At 45.2% G+C, this 18074-nt stretch overlaps 1 protein-coding gene and 1 long non-coding RNA gene across 3 annotated transcripts in view; one reads left to right on the forward strand and one right to left on the reverse strand.

Annotated features, from left to right (window-relative positions):
• The window catches only part of LOC137413632 (sodium-dependent multivitamin transporter-like), a 148615-nt gene that overhangs the window by 18900 nt on the left and 111641 nt on the right, over positions 1-18074 (forward strand). Inside the window, exons 2-5 of one of the 2 annotated variants that reach the window (XM_078773265.1) lie at positions 11195-11260; positions 11994-12045; positions 14634-14701; positions 16770-16924. In XM_078773265.1, the coding sequence (XP_078629391.1) occupies positions 11195-11260; positions 11994-12045; positions 14634-14701; positions 16770-16924 (341 nt within the window). Of the gene's footprint in view, positions 1-11194; positions 11261-11533; positions 11841-11993; positions 12046-14633; positions 14702-16769; positions 16925-18074 lie in introns of those variants that run through there. The other variant, XM_078773266.1, reaches the window with a different exon arrangement.
• LOC137413633 (uncharacterized) lies at positions 4272-13011 on the reverse strand. Its single transcript, XR_010981715.2, has 3 exons — positions 12792-13011; positions 11033-11141; positions 4272-4348 (listed from the first exon to the last, which is right to left on the reverse strand). It is a non-coding gene; the product is annotated as an uncharacterized LOC137413633 (long non-coding RNA).

Consider the following 18074-nt stretch of genomic DNA (forward strand, 5'->3'; position numbering starts at 1 on the left):
CCATCTTCTCAAGTAACCTAACTCAAACTCACTGCGCTCCCAGTGAACGGAACAAGCACTCCTCAATGTCTCTATAACTCAGAGGGGATCCCGGCGAAGAGGCAATGAGGCGAAGAGGCGATGAGGTGAGTATGGAGGTGTAGGCAAGGCATGGACCGTCACGTGGTCCAAACCAACAGCACACTGGCGGCGGACATGGAAATCCCAAAGACGCGATCCAGACGTGCACATTCACCATTCAATCAGCGAACCGCAGGGTAATCTTCAAACGCCACTGTCGCGCACACACAACCCCGGCAGATGGCCGGAGGGCGAGAAAAGTTGACGCGTACCAAAACCTTTTTCGGTGAATGCAGCGCGCGGTGCAAAATGGCGGACGGCTCTTACTCTAGCCGCAGGCTCTAGGCGAGGATTCTCCGGAACCTCTTTGCCTATACCTGTCTTCGCAGGCTTCTCAATACTCCAGCGATAATAGATATCGCACGAAATTCCTTTCAGGGACTCAAAGTTCACTCGCGATGTACGCTCGACCACACTCGGTACGGAGCTTCAAGACACGTCTTTTTCCTATCTCCTCGCGCCCTCTTCCTGTTCTCCATCGTCGTCTTCCAGTGCTCGATCCTGTTTCCTGTCTCGTTTTTCCATGAGCGCTTTTAACCTTTAAACCACCATAACCATTTCCCTTAAACAACAATAACCATAATCGCCGTTTCCTTCAAACCCCAATAATAATAATAATAATACATAGAACCAGAAGGGTTTCAAGTGGATGAAAACCACAACAGCGGAAGGGACGAATCCGTAACACATCCCCCCCTCAAGGAAGAAAGTTCGAACCTAGTGAAAACTTTCTTTGTAGGCAACACCCTTTAAACAAACAAAAGTAACTCACCCCCAAATCATCAATTCCCATGAGCAACAACAATCAATATTTCCCCAAAAATAAAGCAACAAAATTCCCCACAACCCACAGGGATCTCCAAAGTTAATTCACTCTGGACAAAGCGTCAACAACGACATTGTCCCTGCCCTTTACAGGTTCAATTTCCCAGTTGGACTCCTGTAAAGCCAAACTCCATCTCAGCACCCTCTGATTTTTTTCCCCTTAGTTTCTTTTGAATTAAGGTTAAGGGGCTGTGATCCAAACCCAAAGGCCAGCAAATCTATAGCACTTTTCCTGGGAGGCCGAGCTGAAAGCCAGGTTCCATGGTGGTTGGGTGGTGAGGCCTGGAAGTATTCACTACATGGACGCCTTTAGGAACGTGGAGTTCACGGTTAGTCCGTGCAGGGAAGTTCACTACATGGATGCCTTTAGGAACGTGGCGTTCACGGTTAATCCATGTAGGAATTTTGGCTCGGCTGCTCCACAGCATTCAGTGCTTCAACTCTTTCTCACTTTCGTAATAATCATGGTTGGACCGCTTGTCACTGTAGTTCCGGGAATAGCGGTCTCCTTCTCGGCCCCTACCCTGATAATCCTTCTTTCGGGAGCTGCCGTAACTCTGGGAGCCTCCAGAATAATATTGATTGCGGCCACCACCAAAACTACTATTCCGTTGTCCTCCTCTGTAGCCCCCTCGACACCTATGAAATGCCTTCCCTACTGTTATGGTCCGACCCTCCAGCTCCTTGCTATTCAGATCCTTTTCTGCATCTCTGGCGTCCTTTGAGTTTTCAAACGTGACAAAGCCAAACCCTCTTGACTTTTGTGTCTCCCTGTCTTTTATCAGCAGCACTTCCAAGAGTGGTCCATATTTGCTGAAGGCAAACTCCAGAACATCTTCCTTTGTTTTGAAGTTCAGTCCACCTACAAAGAGCTTGCCAATATTGCCTCCATCCCTGACTTGCGTGTGCTGACACTTAGTTTCAGGGTACCTCATCTTCCCTTCAGGGCGCTTCCCACTAGGCTTTTCAACAACCATCGGGTTACCAGAAACTTGACCACCGGCCAAATCATTCCCGATAACAAAAGATACTCCCTCTACAGGAAGAGTGGCTTGTAAACCTACGGTGACCGGTTCTGACACCAAATCAGACTCCAAATGGATGACATGAAGTGGAGCTTTAACACAGCCATCAACCCCCTGTAAACGAACACTAACACCAGTTGCCATCTTCTCTGACAATGGCAAAATGCCTTCAAGCATCAAAGACTGATGTGCTCCTGTGTCCCTCAAGACCCTAACCGGTTTCTGGTTAGTCGAGTCTCCATCCAAGGACACAAACCCCTCTGAAATAAATGGTTGGTAACCCTTTTGAGGGCGATTTCTCACATTTGCCATTGCATTCGGAGTTGTACTAGTCGAACTCCGCTCCGGATTTTCCTTTCCCAGAGCATAACAGTGGTACATCAAGTGTCCCGGTTTATGGCAAAAAGTGCAAGTAGGCCCGGAGGAGAACCTTGTGGTCTGCCTCGAGCCCCCCGTAAGATAAGTCTGTCTTGGAACTGTTGTCTTCTGATTTCTAGAAGTCATGGTATCAGAGTGGTCCCCATAGTCATCTCGAGGCCGCCCCCATGAATTTTCGTTCTCCGCCCCTGATGTACCATAGTTACCCTGGCTAGGTCTAGGCGAGAAGTTAGGTTTGTGGAACCCCATCCTGTGTGTTAAGGCATAGTCATCTGCCATGGTTGCTGCCTCATATAACTTTGGTACTTTCCTTTCCTCCAGATGTACTTTAATGTCCTCATGGACACACTGTTGGAATTTCTCCACCAGGATCAATTGTCGCAATAGTTCGAAGTCTTTCCCAACCCCTTTTGAATCACACCACCTATCAAACATGGTTTCTTTCATTCTGGCAAACTCCACATGGGTCTTACTCTCCCTCTTCCTGGTATTCTGGATTTTTTGCCGGTAAGCTTCAGGGACCAATTCATAGGCTTTTAGAATGTTTTTCTTCACTATCTCATAAATCATAATCTGCACATTGGTCAATCGGTAAAGCCGAATAAATATCTTGAGCTTTACCCACCAGAACACTTTGCACTAACATAGTCCAGGACTCCTCAGGCCATTTTAGGGGTTGAGCCACTTTCTCAAAGTGTGAACAAAAATTGGCTACCTCCTTCTCATTGAAGGGTGGAACCAGCCTCACATGTCTGCCAACATCCCAGGTGTTCTGACTAGGTGTCGAACCAGTCGGCATGGATGGTACCTCTCCCCGTTCTTTCATTAACTCCAGCTCCTTGAGTTTAATTACCTGCTGACGTGCCATTTCACGGTCCTTTAACTCCCTTTCAGCTTTTCTCTCCTCTGCTTCGAGTTCCCTTGCAGCTTTCCTTTCCTCTGCTTTTTTCTTTTCTCTTCTTTCTTCGAGTTCCCTTGCAGCTCTCCTTTCCTCTGCTTGTTCCTTTGCTCTTCTCTCTTCGAGTTCTCGTTCCTGTGCGGCTCTTCTTTCCTCGAGTTCTCTTTCAACTCTCCTTTCCTCTGCTTTTCTTTCCTCGAGTTCTCTTGCAGCTCTCCTTTCCTCTGCTTTTAACCTTTCCTGGCTCTGCAATTGCATCTCCAGTTCCCGGAGCTCCACATTTTCTTGTTCCTCCGGTAACCAATCCAAGGCTACCTCTGTCCATGTTCCTAATCCCACCAGAGATTGTATCACCACTGTCTGCATCTCTGCCTTCTTCATATTACTTCGGACCTCCAAGCTAAAATGTTTGGCCAATTTCAAGAGTTCCGATTTTAATAACGCTCGGAACTGTGCCTCACTAGGGGTCGCTGCAAACTTCTCTGCGTCAAACTCCATGGTGACTATCAGTTAACACCTGTTAACCTTCACACAATAAATTTTTTTAAAGCACAATTTTTTTTTTGGGGAAAAATTTGGGAATGTTGGAAAACGTTCCAAATTTGGGACTTCTGGGAATGTTAGGGAATTATTTCCCGGACGAAATTTAGGGAATTGTTTTTTTTAATCCCGGACGAAGACCCAATTTCGAGCCCACGAGTCAATTGGATGAGCCCCCAATTTCTGTTACGTGTTCCTCCGCGACCTCCTGCTCTCGGTATACCTCCGAACCCCGAGAGGAGCCACGGCAGAAAAAATATGTTATTGAGTGTCAAAATCAATAATGAAACCATACCAATGGTTATCAACAAACAAATAATATATTAAAAAGCACACAGGAAGAACAATACAACAATGGTAGCAATCAACCATACAATCAATTTCTTAAGATGGTACCATCTTCTCAAGTAACCTAACTCAAACTCACTGCGCTCCCAGTGAACGGAACAAACACTCCTCTATGTCTCCATAACTCAGAGGGGATCCCGGCGAAGAGGCGATGAGGCGAGTATGGAGGTGTAGGCAAGGCGTGGACCATCACGTGGTCCAAACCAACAGCAAACTGGTGGCAGACAGGGAAATCCCAAAGACACGATCCAGACATGCACATTCACCGTTCAATCAGTGAACCGCAGGGTAATCCTCAAACGCCGCTGTCGCGCACACACATCCCCAGCAGACGGCCGGAGGGCGAGAAAAGTTGACGCGTACCAAAACCTTTTTCGGTGAACGCAGCGCGCGGTGCAAAATGGCGGACGGCTCTTACTCGAGCCGCAGTCTCTAGGCGAGGATTCTCCGGAACCTCTTTGCCTATACCTGTCTACGCAGGCTTCTCAATACTCCAGCGATAACAGATATCACACGAAATTCCTTTCAAGGACTCAAAGTTCACTCGCGATGTACGCTCGACCACACTCGGTACGGAGCTTCAAGACACGTCTTTTTCCTATCTCCTCGCGCCCTCTTCCTCTTCTCCATCGTCATCTTCCGGTGCTCGATCCTGTTTCCTGTCTCGTTTTTCCATGAGCGCTTTTAACCTTTTAACCACAATAACCATTTCCCTTAAGCAACAATAACCATAATCGCCGTTTCCTTCAAACCCCAATAAAAATAATAATAATAATCTATCTATAATTCCAGTAATCTCTGTGTGTCTGTGTGTCTGTGTGTTTGTCTGTGACCGCTGTTTCTCGACAACCACGGGTCCGATATACTTGAAACTTGCCAGGTATATTGCTGGGGACCCGAGGATGTGCCTTTTCAAGGTTTCATATTAATCGGACAAGTAGTTACCGAGCTATGGCGATTTATTTACCAAACTCCGCAAGCCGTTCGCTTTGGACCAAACCATTTCATGTAAATAGACGGGGGGGGATTGTCACCGTACTCGCAAGCCGTTCGCTTTGGACCAAACCATTTCATGTAAATAGACGGGGGGGATTGTCACCGTGCTCGCAAGCCGTTCGCTTTGGACCAAACCATTTCATGTAAATAGAGGGGGGGGATTGTCACCGTACTCGCAAGCCGTTCGCTTTGGCTTTGCGAATGGACCAAACCATTTCATGTAAATAGACGGGGGGGATTGTCACCGTACTCGCAAGCCGTTCGCTTTGGACCAAACCATTTCATGTAAATAGAGGGTGGGGGGGGGATTGTCACCGTACTCGCAAGCCGTTCGCTTTGGACCAAACCATTTCATGTAAATAGAGGGGGGGGGGATATAATTTTAGATATATATATAGTACGGGCATGCCCTAGTAATAATAATACATAGAACCAGAAGGGTTTCAAGTGGATGAAAACCACAACAGCGGAAGGGACGAATCCGTAACACTAGGTTCATCCAAAGATTGTGGTTTTGATGAGTGAACAACAGTTTTACATGGCTCCATCAAATCAGATCATGCGAATGAGGTGGCCAAGCAATATGGGACTATCGAAATGATGTAATCCGCCCCAGATTGCGCAATGTGCAGAAACCACTGGAAATTGCAATCTCTGGCACACCATAAAGTATATTGTGTGAGTGAGGTCACGATTGTTACCTAAAATAACTCACAAAGCTTCTGAAAGAGGCCAACCATACTTTGGAAAGTACATGAGAGAAAGGGCGGTGCCATTGTACAATGAAAGAATTGCATAACTTTCTCAGCTTGTAACTTTCTCAGTTGCATAACTTTCTCAGCTTTCTCAGCCCCCTCCCCCCCCCCCCCCTCCTTTGCTGTTATAACTGCCTCCACTCTTCTGGGTAGTCTTTCCACTAGATGTTGGAGCACTGCTGCAGGGATTTGCTTCCATTCAGCCACAAGAGCATTAGTGAGGTCAGCCACTGATGTTGGGCGATTAGGCCTGGCTCGCAGGCGGCATTCCAATTCATCCCAAAGGTATTAGATGGGGTTGAGGTCAGGGCTCTGTGCAGGCCAGTCAAGTTCTCCCACACCGATCTCGACAAACCATTTCTGTATGGACGTCACTTTGTGCACGGGGGCATTGTCCTGCTGAAACAGGAAAAGGCCTTCCCCAAACTGTTGCCACAAAGTTGGAAGCACACAATCGTCTAGATTACTAGAATGTCATTGTATGCTGTAACGTTAAGATTTCCCTTCACTGGAACTAAGAGGCCGAGCCCGAACCATGAAAAACAGCCCCAGACCATTATTCCTGCTCCACCAAACTTTACAGTTGGCACTATGCATTCGGGCAGGTAGCGTTCTCCTGCCATCTGCCAAACCCACATTCATCCGTCAGACTGACAGATGGTGAAGCGTGAGAGAACGCATTTCCACTACTCCAGAGTCCAATGGCAGCGAGCTTTACACCACTCCAGCCAACGCTTGGCATTGCACATTGTGATCTTAGGCTTGTGTGCGGCTGCTCGGCCATGGAAACCCATTTTATGAAGCTCCTGATGAACAGTTGTTGTGCTCTCGTGCTTCCAGAGGCAGTTTGGAACTCGGTAGTGAGTGTTGCAACTGAGGACAGACAATCTTTATGTGCTACGTGCTTCAGCACTCAGCGGTCCCGTTCTGTGAACTTGTATGGCCTACCACTTCGCAGCGGAGCTGTTGTTGCACCTAGACCTAGTTGTCATTGTTCCTCTCCAAGAAGTTCTGTCACTCAAGTTTTTGGGTCTCACTATCTGCCATCACCTTTCCTGGGAAAACCACGTTTCCAAGCTGGCCTCCAAAGCCAGTCGCCGACTGGGCATCCTCTGTTGTGCAAAGTCCTACCTTGGCACACCTGAGGTCCTCACCACGTACAAGGCTTTCATCTGTAGCTCAATGGAATACTGTTCTCCCCTCTGGGCTGGTGCTCCTGCCTCACACCGAGCTCGGCTTCACACTGTTGAAACCAAAGCTGTCAGAATCATTGGAATCTCCCGCGATGAAGCTAACTCCGAGGGTCTTTCACTCATCTTTCACTTTCATAATGTTCCCCAAATATTCCTGCAGGACGCACAAGATCTGCCAGCAACCCTCTTATGGTGAAACTGCCAAAATCAAGACTCTCTGCTCACCTTCACTCATCACTTCACTTCACTCATCCACTTCACTCATCACTTCACTCACCAACAAAAGGTTATGGACGGATTTGAACAAAACTTGGTGGACTGAATGAATGTATGTGACATGGAGAAAATGAATAGATATTGGTGAAGATCCAGATCCGTATCTGAGAATTGTTTTGGTGATCCTTCAGAATTGAGAGATAGGGCCAAAAACGGTATATAGCACGATATCTGAAAAAGTTATGGACGGATTCGGAAGAAACTTGGTGGGGAGGTTGGGTGTGTGATGAGGACGATTCGATTAGATGTTGGTGAAGATCCGGATCCGGATACGAGAATTTTTTAATTTCCTAAGTGATTCTTTACCATTGAGAAATGGAGCCAAAGACAATAGGTAGCATTATATTTCAAAACGTTATGGATGAGTTATGACAAAACTTTGTGGATGAGTTCCATAGGTGACCAGAACAAGCAGATTCAATTTTGGTTCAGGTCCGAATCCAGATCTGGCCTGTCAGTGGGATACAAAACATGAACTGTTCACCAGGTGGAGGTATGCTCTCTACCGTGTGCCCTTCTAGTTTAAACAGTTTATTCACAAAGATACACACCCGGGTTTTGGACGAACAGAAATACACAGTACGTAAAATGTTTGAATGACATTATATCAGTGTAGAGCTCGACTTCAATCTACTATTGGCCCATAATTTGTTGACGACATTCTATTGAAGCAAGACAAATAGACTCAGAGGATATAACCGGCGACGTATTTATACATCAGGAAGAAGATAATTGGTTTAGGGTCGTTTGTTGGCACAATTAGGCTGCCCATGGTCACTTGAGAGTTCAAATTCCATAGGTTTCCCCTATATCTTGCGGGATTGTGTTGGCCAGGCGACTGTGATGGGCAATGACATGGAGCGACCATGCTGCTGTGTTGATCGATTGGGGGCTGAGGGTTTGTGGAGTTGTGGTGTGGGGGCGGGGGGGAGGGAGTTTGAAGGCTTGCAGTTGAGTTGGGGTTGAAGCCTTCATGTTTGGAGGGCGGTTGAAGACTTGGGATTGGGAGGTAGATGTGGAGGGCTTGATGTTTCGGAGGGGGGAAGGGGTTCTTTATTTGGGGTTTGTGAGGGGGAGGGGTGAGGAGTGTAGAGGAAATGAAGTTACATTTTTACATTGTGCGGATTTCTGCGGGTACCTGCTAGTATTTAAAAAATAACTATAGGGCAAAAGCAGTGAGTGCAGCGACAGATAGAAATAAGAAACTCATAGGATTTTAGGTTGTTTGCAGGAGGATCGCTTATTGATTGAAGAAGGTGGCTTTCACATGATATAGAAATTTAGTGATGCCTCATTTTGATTATTACCCTCACCAGAGGAGAGGATATTGCATTTGAGTCCGTTTGTTACTTAGCAAAAAAAAAAATTGGACAAGTATGTTGATCAATCTGGTTTGTGTGTTTTTTTGTGTGTGTTTGTCTGTCCACTCATTTACACTTGCCTACAGGTCACAGTTTCAAACCGATCTTCACGAAACTTCATCAAATGGTAGAGTTCATCGTCCGACAAAATCCGATATATGTTTGAGGTCAAAAGGTCAACATAAGCCAAAGGTCAACCACTTTTCTTCAAATTTCTAAACTCTTCAATTTTCATCTGATTGACTTGAAATTTGAATATAATTTTCATATCAGCTAACTGAATTCAACCACCAACTATTTTTGAGATCAGGATAGGTCAAAACGTCAACATAGGCCAAAGGTCAATAACCATTTCTCTTACACGAGTCTCTCTGCCACCTCTTCCTGTTCATTCATCCCCTTGTCCCACTGTCTCCTCAATGGTTTGCCTGCAACCCTCTGTCACGCCACTCTTCCATGAGTCTAGACTTTCTATATCCAAAAATCAGTTATGCTTTTGCAATGCACTTGGAAAACAACTGGGATTCTTGCCAGCGGCCTGTGCATGTTAGTTTTGCTAGTGAACTTCATAAGATTTTGTTTTTCAACCAAGAATAATCACCTGGGATTTGCATGAAGGAATTGCCGGGGTATGTATGGCTTGCATTTCACCAGAAATGTCAGCAGAAGTTTCGCATATCCCAATGGCATACCTATTTGCTTCCCTACCGTTCCGTTTTCCCAATTTCAAGATCTTCAAATTAAATTTTTATCCTGGGACTCAGTTATCTCTGAGACATCTAGTTTGGGTTCCATTCCAGAACGGACTATATTACTGCAGGAAAGGCATCAGCAAACCACCCAGTGTAATCCAATTGCTAAGCTAGGAGACTCCTTTTGCAGCACCGAATCTGCCTTGGAGGAAAGAGAAGGAAAGGGGAAAAGAAAGAAGGAGTGGAGTGGCTGGTGGTGTAGGATGGAGAGGGGGATGGAGGGATCTCCAAGACTCTTGCGATGCTTATTTTTAACTGAATAATTCCATGCTCTCCGCAGCATTCGCCATCTTCATTCACACATTTTTGGAGCAAATGCAAACAGGACAACTGACAACACCGCACACCCACTCCTGAATCCATACCCACTCCTGAATCCATACCCACTCCTGAATCCATACCCACTCCTGAATCCATACCCACTCCTGAATCCATACCCACTCCTGAATCCACACCCACTCCTGAATCCACACCCACTCCTGAATCCACACCCACTCCTGAATCCACACCCACTCCTGAATCCACACCCACTCCTGAATCCACACCCACTCCTGAATCCACACCCACTCCTGAATCCACACCCACTCCTGAATCCATACCCACTACTGAATCCATACCCACTCCTGAATCCGCATCCACTTCTGAATCCATACCCACTCCTGAATCCACACCCACTCCTGAATCCATACCAGCTCCTGAATCCACACCAGCTCCTGAATCCATACCCGCTCCTGAATCCATACCCGCTCCTGAATCCATACCCGCTCCTGAATCCATACCCGCTCCTGAATCCATACCCGCTCCTGAATCCATACCCGCTCCTGAATCCACACCCGCTCCTGAATCCACACCCGCTCCTGAATCCACACCCGCTCCTGAATCCACACCCGCTCCTGAATCCACACCCGCTCCTGAATCCACACCCGCTCCTGAATCCACACCCGCTCCTGAATCCACACCCGCTCCTTAATCCATACCCGCTCCTGAATCCATACCCGCTCCTGAATCCATACCCGCTCCTGAATCCATACCCGCTCCTGAATCCACACCCGCTCCTGAATCCACACCCGCTCCTGAATCCACACCCGCTCCTGAATCCACACCCGCTCCTGAATCCACACCCGCTCCTGAATCCATACCCGCTCCTGAATCCATACCCGCTCCTGAATCCATACCCGCTCCTGAATCCATACCCGCTCCTGAATCCATACCCGCTCCTGAATCGTTAATTCCTCCTGAATCAATGCGGCACCCCCTGTAGAAGAAATACAACCCAGGACTGAACATGTGTCAGTGGTTGTCCACGCGTATCTCCTTCAAAAAACGCCATAAAAATAAATATGTGATGTATGAACAAGCTCCTTCATGAGGCTGAGCTCACTGGGAAAATAAAATAAGGGTGGTTTTTTGCATTAATTTAATGATGACGTAATGTATAAATCACTTATATCTGGCTGGGTAAATGTCATTTGTTATTGTGCTTTCTGATTATTCAAAATCTGATTCGATATGAAAAGGCTGTTTGATTTATGGTATTATTCTGAAACTCTGATTAAAATTCTTACCGTTCAAAAGTTGTCTATTATATTCAGCAATCACAATCTGCTGTGCTCCTGGGATGACGTCAATGACAGCATGTTCTATTCCTGCTGGCTCTGTGTGGCCTGGCAGGCACTTGGTAAAACAAATGCATCTGTTTTCCTTGTGTTTCCCAATCACCTCCGCAGTACTTGGAACTTCGTTTCAACAAAACAGTCCGTATTCTTGGAACAGCGACATTCATTTTTCAAATGGTGAGTGCGGCATGCCCGGTGCGCTCGAGTCGAACACGCTGTGCACACCTGCCAAGCTGAGCTTATACCTGTAGTCCATGTGACCCACTTGTTATCCAGGACGTCATTGTGTGATGCTTTGTGAGCTTGGGTGACACACACAGACTTTAACTTAATGCACGTGCACCGACATCGGTGACAAGTGATGTTTGTGGAACTCTAACTTGGAAAAGTTAAACCATCACTATTGTTGGGATAACTGATTGGATAACATATTTAGGGGAAGGCCATAGCCTGGTGTTGTCTTAGCGGTTCGGGTGCCGGCTTGGGATCCTAGGATCCTGGGTTCGAATCCCGGTCGATCGCTGAATTAAGTCCAGGGGGGTTGACTCAGCCTGTCATCCTTCCGAGGTCGGCAAATTGAGTACCAGTTCACTGGTAATTCACTGTGTGTCGCAAGACTAACAGGACTGGTGGCAGGAAGGGCATCCGGCCATAAAACATCGCTTCAAAAAGGGGACCACGGTGCCCGAAAAAGGCCAACCCCTGCTCTGCGGGGAAAAATGGTCTCTAAAGGTGGTTCTTCGGGGAAGGCCAAAGGGTGAGAAGAGAGTGTATGTGTAATTTTGGTTAACTATCATAGTGTAATATATAACTAGTGATAATTACTGTATTTACCATTTCCATTGCTCTTTAAGTTATTGTCGTTATGGACAGATTACTCATCCAGCTTGGGTTTACATCATGTGTCCAGATGGTGTACATGGGTGTTGTCCTGTACGCCCCTGCGCTGGTCATCAACACAGGTAAGCAGTCATTTGAATTACCTTTGGGCTAGGAAGTGCCCGTCTGTAATGTTTAAGCAAGTCAAACATACCAAACCATCACCGGACCTTTCTCACATCCTTGACTAATCCATGCTGCTAACCAAGCGGATTTGGATGTTTTTCTTACATTCCTCCATTGCGGTTTGTTCTGGGCATGTGACAGATGCCAATTGCTCAGTGCTGGAACAGCCGTTGTATATAATGATGTTTTTTCGGGTAGGGCAGGCCGGGATACGTTGGAACACGGGGCATGCTTTACGGGCATTACGACTACCCAGGTCTTTGTTTGATGACGTCACAAGTGTAGGTTAAAATTGCAGACGAGAAAGGGTCTTTTGCCACCACGTCCTGTGTTTACAACACTTATTATGACGTGTTATAAATGTACTATTACAATGACGTGTTCTTAAGGATAAAATAGAGTGAAAGTGATCTGTTTTTGAAATAGTCAACAACCATATGTTGGCAACTTTAGTGCAGGCTTTGATGGGCCTCATGCTCTCCTCTATTTAAGTTCATTGTAAGGGAATATGTAATACTATAGTGAAAAAGGTATTAGACACTGTTGTAAAAGGGTAAATAGGTTTTGTCATTATCATATTAGTCTTCCGAGTGGCGTTATCATATTGGTGTGGAATGATTTTTGGTTTGAACACAGCAAAACACAACATGATTGGAAGCAAAATTCAGGTTTTGTATGAAGGGGAAAAAAATCGAGTTCATACCATTTATGAGTCGACCAGGCCAGGTGTTGACTCAACGGTTAAGGTGGCTGGCTTGAGATATTAAGGTCTTGATTACGACCCCCTCTCATGCCGTTGAAATAACACCAGATGGGTTGACTCAGACTGTCATCCTTCCGAGATCGGCAAAATGAATACCAGCTTACTGGTAACAGGGGCACTGCATCTGCGGCAAAACCGCGCTTCCAGAAAATGATGTAACCAGCAGCCACAGGTTGAATACGAAACAACAACAACCTTCTAACGACTCCTCTCCGGCCTTGCCCCCCCCAGCTCTCTCTGGGCTCTGTCCCCCAAATATTCCTGCAGGACGCACAAGATCTGCCAGCAACCCTCTGATGGTTAAACTGCCGAAATCAAGACTCTCTGCTCACCTTCACTCCTTCATTCCTCTTTTCTCCCACCTCTGGAACAAACTTCCTCACTCTCTTCAATCCCACTCCTCCCTCCAGGTCTTTAAAACGGCTGTTCACCACCATCTCTTATCTTCCCCCATCCAAAACCTTGATCTGTTCTACCCATGTTAATTCACCCCAGATCCACTTTTTTGAAATACCGACTTCTTTCCTGGAAGTCCTTGCAGTGTCCATGTGTTTTATACCTCTCCCATGCCTCCCCCCTTCCCACGCCTCCTCCCCCCCTTCCCACGCCTCCGCCCGCCAAGCCCTCTCCCTCCCACAGATCTCCAGATATCCCTGCTCTCAAATGTTGTGCTTGTATGCTTCCCCCTCTCTCCCCATCTTGTCTACTGCTCCCCTTATTATATGTTTTATGTGTCCGTCTTTTTTTTTTGTGATTAATGTTCGCTTTTTCACGAGCCTCGATCTTGTATAAAAAAAAACAAAAAAACAAAAAAAACAATAACATCACCAACAACATGAGTCGACAGCTATCAGGGATGCCTCTTCGCAGTGGTTGCACCCCCTAATGCAAGTTGGAGGTCAAATCTTCCCCATTCTTCACAGCTGCCCGGAATTCGTCAGGGTAGCTCGGTCACAGTCAGAGAGCCGATCGACCCCCATAGACCGGCCCTTTCGCTCTTGTCTCTGTGTCTTTTCTCTCTCTCCTTCTCTCTCCCTCTCTCTGTAACTCTGTCATGGCCCTGACTACACCATCCTGGATGTGGGGATCTCTGGGTCGCTTCTTTGAGATCTATCCGCTGTCTCCGTGCTGCGGGCTTGTTCGAAAGAACTGGCTGGGGCGATACAACAACAACAACAAAAACAAAAACAACAACATGAGTCAAACAGGAATAAGGCATTATTTCTTATTCTTCACGTGTGGTACATGGTGAAAGGAGAAAGGGGATGTTTGGGGAAAACAAAAAAAGGAGGTCAGTGAAAGGGAAGATTTGAGGAGAAGAGAAAATAAATGGATAAATTCGGAGAAGAGGTTGGAGGAAGTTGGAGGGATGCGGAGGGGAGGGGAATGGGGGGAGAGAGGACTTCTGGAAAGCCAAATCCCAGCATTTTTGTCTTTGGATTACGATGAACCACAATCAAAAACAACATGTCCAGCTTACTTGACGCAGATCCCAGAAATCGTATTCTAATATCATAATGGACAACTGGAAGCCCTGTTTTATTTGTAGGATGTAAATAAATCATATCAACGAATATTTAATATTTAATATTATTCAAGCGTGGAAGTTACTTAAATCTACTCTCTGCCTTCAGGGCATTTGCATTATTCATAAAGTTGAATTTTCACCATGCATCAGTAATGTATCAAAACTTTATACAATGTGGAACAAAGGATGATATTGTATGTGTTATTGAATGGCTTCTTCCCCACCAATCTTTTCCCATTTCTCACCTCTGTCAGTGACCGGAATCAATGTATGGCTTTCTGTGCTTGGTCTTGGCCTGGTCTGCATCGTGTACACAACCCTGGTGAGCAAGTGTCACATTATTGTTGCATCCACACCACGTCACGTCCCAGCTACATGTTCGGCCACATACACACCTTTTGATACATTTTCAGATGCCAGCACCTAACAACTCCATCACTGTTTAAAAAAAACAACTCCTAACGTCAGAGCAAGACTTTGTAATTGCAAATTGGGCGGTGGGATTGGTGGTGGGTTCAAAACGTGTTCAAATGCAGGAATTTAGAATTTAGCCAGGGTACTACTGCTACCAATTGTCTTACTCTTTTCAAAAGATTTTTTTTTTAGTATTTGATTGATCATTGCATGTTCATCAACATCCAGAAGCACATGCAAGCAGATGGAACAATTCAATACTGTATTTACATCACGTTATGGCAGTATAGCTTGGTATGGTGCGGAGGGTGTGCACTTGCCTTTGAGCTGCCTAGTCTGCGCTGTATTCATAAGCTGACTATAAACTGCTGAATTGGTACTTTGCAGGCAGGTCATTGAAATGACGAGAGTGTCGTTCCTTTGATAGAAGTTAAGCTGGGGATCCATCCAGCACCATCAGTTACTTTGTGGGCGTTCATGACACCTTTGTGTATTTCAGAGTTGGTGAGTTATCACCATCACCCTGGTTAAGATCCAAATTCCTTCCCTACCAAACACACTGCATCAGCAGCCAGTCATGTTTCAGTAATGATGCAACCAGCTTTCCAAATTGGTAATTGATTCCATGTCCAATATGCTACAGTACATTTACTAAGGATGACAACCTATATCATAATCCGGATGCACTAAGGATGACAACCTATATCATAATCCAGATGCACTAAGGATGACAACCTATATCATAATCCAGATGCACTAAGGATGACAACCTATATCATAATCCAGATGCACTAAAGATGACAACCTATATCATAATCCAGATGCACTAAGGATGACAACCCTATATCATAATCCAGATGCACTAAGGATGACAACCCTATATCATAATCCAGATGCACTAAGGATGACAACCTATATCAGAATCCAGATGCACTAAGGATGACAACCCTATATCATAATCCAGATGCACTAAGGATGACAACCCTATATCATAATCCAGATGCACTAAAGATGACAACCTATATCATAATCCAGATGCACTAAGGATGACAACCCTATATCATAATCCAGATGCACTAAGGATGACAACCTATATCATAATCCAGATGCACTAAGGATGACAACCCTATATCATAATCCAGATGCACTAAGGATGACAACCCTATATCATAATCCAGATGCACTAAGGATGACAGCCTATATCATAATCCAGATGCACTAAGGATGACAACCCTATATCATAATCCAGATGCACTAAGGATGACAACCCTATATCATAATCCAGATGCACTAAGGATGACAACCCTATATCATAATCCAGATGCACTAAGGATGACAACCCTATATCATAATCCAGATGCACTAAGGATGACAACCTATATCATAATCCAGATGCACTAAGGATGACAACCCTATATCATAATCCAGATGCACTAAGGATGACAACCTATATCATAATCCAGATGCACTAAGGATGACAACCCTATATCATAATCCAGATGCACTAAGGATGACAACCCTATATCATAATCCAGATGCACTAAGGATGACAACCCTATATCATAATCCAGATGCACTAAGGATGACAACCCTATATCATAATCCAGATGCACTAAGGATGACAACCCTATATCATAATCCAGATGCACTAAGGATGACAACCCTATATCATAATCCAGATGCACTAAGGATGACAACCTATATCATAATCCAGATGCACTAAGGATGACAACCCTATATCATAATCCAGATGCACTAAGGATGACAACCTATATCATAATCCAGATGCACACATGCTAAACATTCCCACATTCTCTGAAATATAAATAATTTGATCAATGTCGTATTTCAATTATTTAATTTAATCAATTAAATAATTAAAAATATATCTTGCAGAAAATGCAGCAATTGCATTGGATTGATACCATGAAGTAAAAGGTGAATGCTCCCAAATGAGGCACATGCATCTTTCCTAGGGTGGGATCAAGGCCGTCATATGGACCGACGTCTTCCAAACTGTGGTCATGGTGGCCGGGCAGGTGGCCGTGATTGCCGTCGGTGCGGGGCAGGAAGGAGGTATTGTGGCCGTGTGGCGCACCGCAGCAAGCGATGACAAGATCGCTGGCATCGAGTGAGTATATTTCCCCCTGTCAGTCATTTTGCATCGAAATTGATGACATTTGGAAGAATCAAACTTGACATGGGCTGAACCGATTTTCATGAAACTTGACGATGCTCCAAGATTTTATGGGGAACCAATTCACTCTGCATTTCAACACCCTTGAGCAAAACATTATTTTTGAGGTACGGTTGTTTGCACATTGCCAAATGAGGTATACCAACACCCGAATAGCTGAGAAGTGTGTGACACAATGCCTGAGCCCTGATCTACTCTTGCCCTGTTTATTACTAAACTGGCCTGGCTCGGCTCACCAAGCGTCGTTATTGAGGAACGGGTTTATAGTAGCTGAGGATAATGACTGTACCTGAGTTGCTGTGTTGTCATGATTTACACCAATCATAATACAAACAATTATTTTGCACAAATGTATTTGTAGTGTTTGTGATATCACATTTTTATAGGCAATTTAGGTTGAAGATTTAGGTTGAAAAAAAAAACAATTCAAAAAAGAACCCGTCAGCACATACTTCGGGGGTGGGGGGGTTGCAGACTGGAGGTTTGGGACGATTACACCTCACCAGTCACCACCACAAAATTTAAAACACCTCACCACCACATAATTTAAAACACCTCACCACCACGTAATTCAAAACACCTCACCACCACGTAATTCAAAACACCTCACCACCACGTAATTCAAAACACCTCACCACCACGTAATTCAAAACACCTCACCACCACGTAATTCAAAACACCTCAACCCCTCGTAATTTAAAACACCTGACCCCCACCTCATATAAATCACCTCACCACCAAGTGATTCAAAACACCTCACCACCACGTAATTCAAAACACCTCACCACCATGTAATTTAAAACACCTCACCACCACGTAATTCAAAACACTTCACCACCACGTAATTCAAAACACTTCACCACCACGTAATTCAAAACAATTCACCCCAACGTAATTCAAAACACTTCACCACCACATATTTCAAAACACTTCACCACCACGTAATTCAAAACACTTCACCACCACGTAATTTAAAACACCTCACCACCAACTAATTCAAAACAACTCACCACCAACTAATTCAAAATACCTCACACCACAAAATGCAAAAACACCTCACCACCACGTAATTCTAAATACCTCA

Source organism: Myxine glutinosa, chromosome 2 (assembly GCF_964187855.1).
Source record: "Myxine glutinosa chromosome 2, kmMyxGlut1.1, whole genome shotgun sequence".
NCBI lineage: Eukaryota > Metazoa > Chordata > Myxini > Myxiniformes > Myxinidae > Myxine > Myxine glutinosa.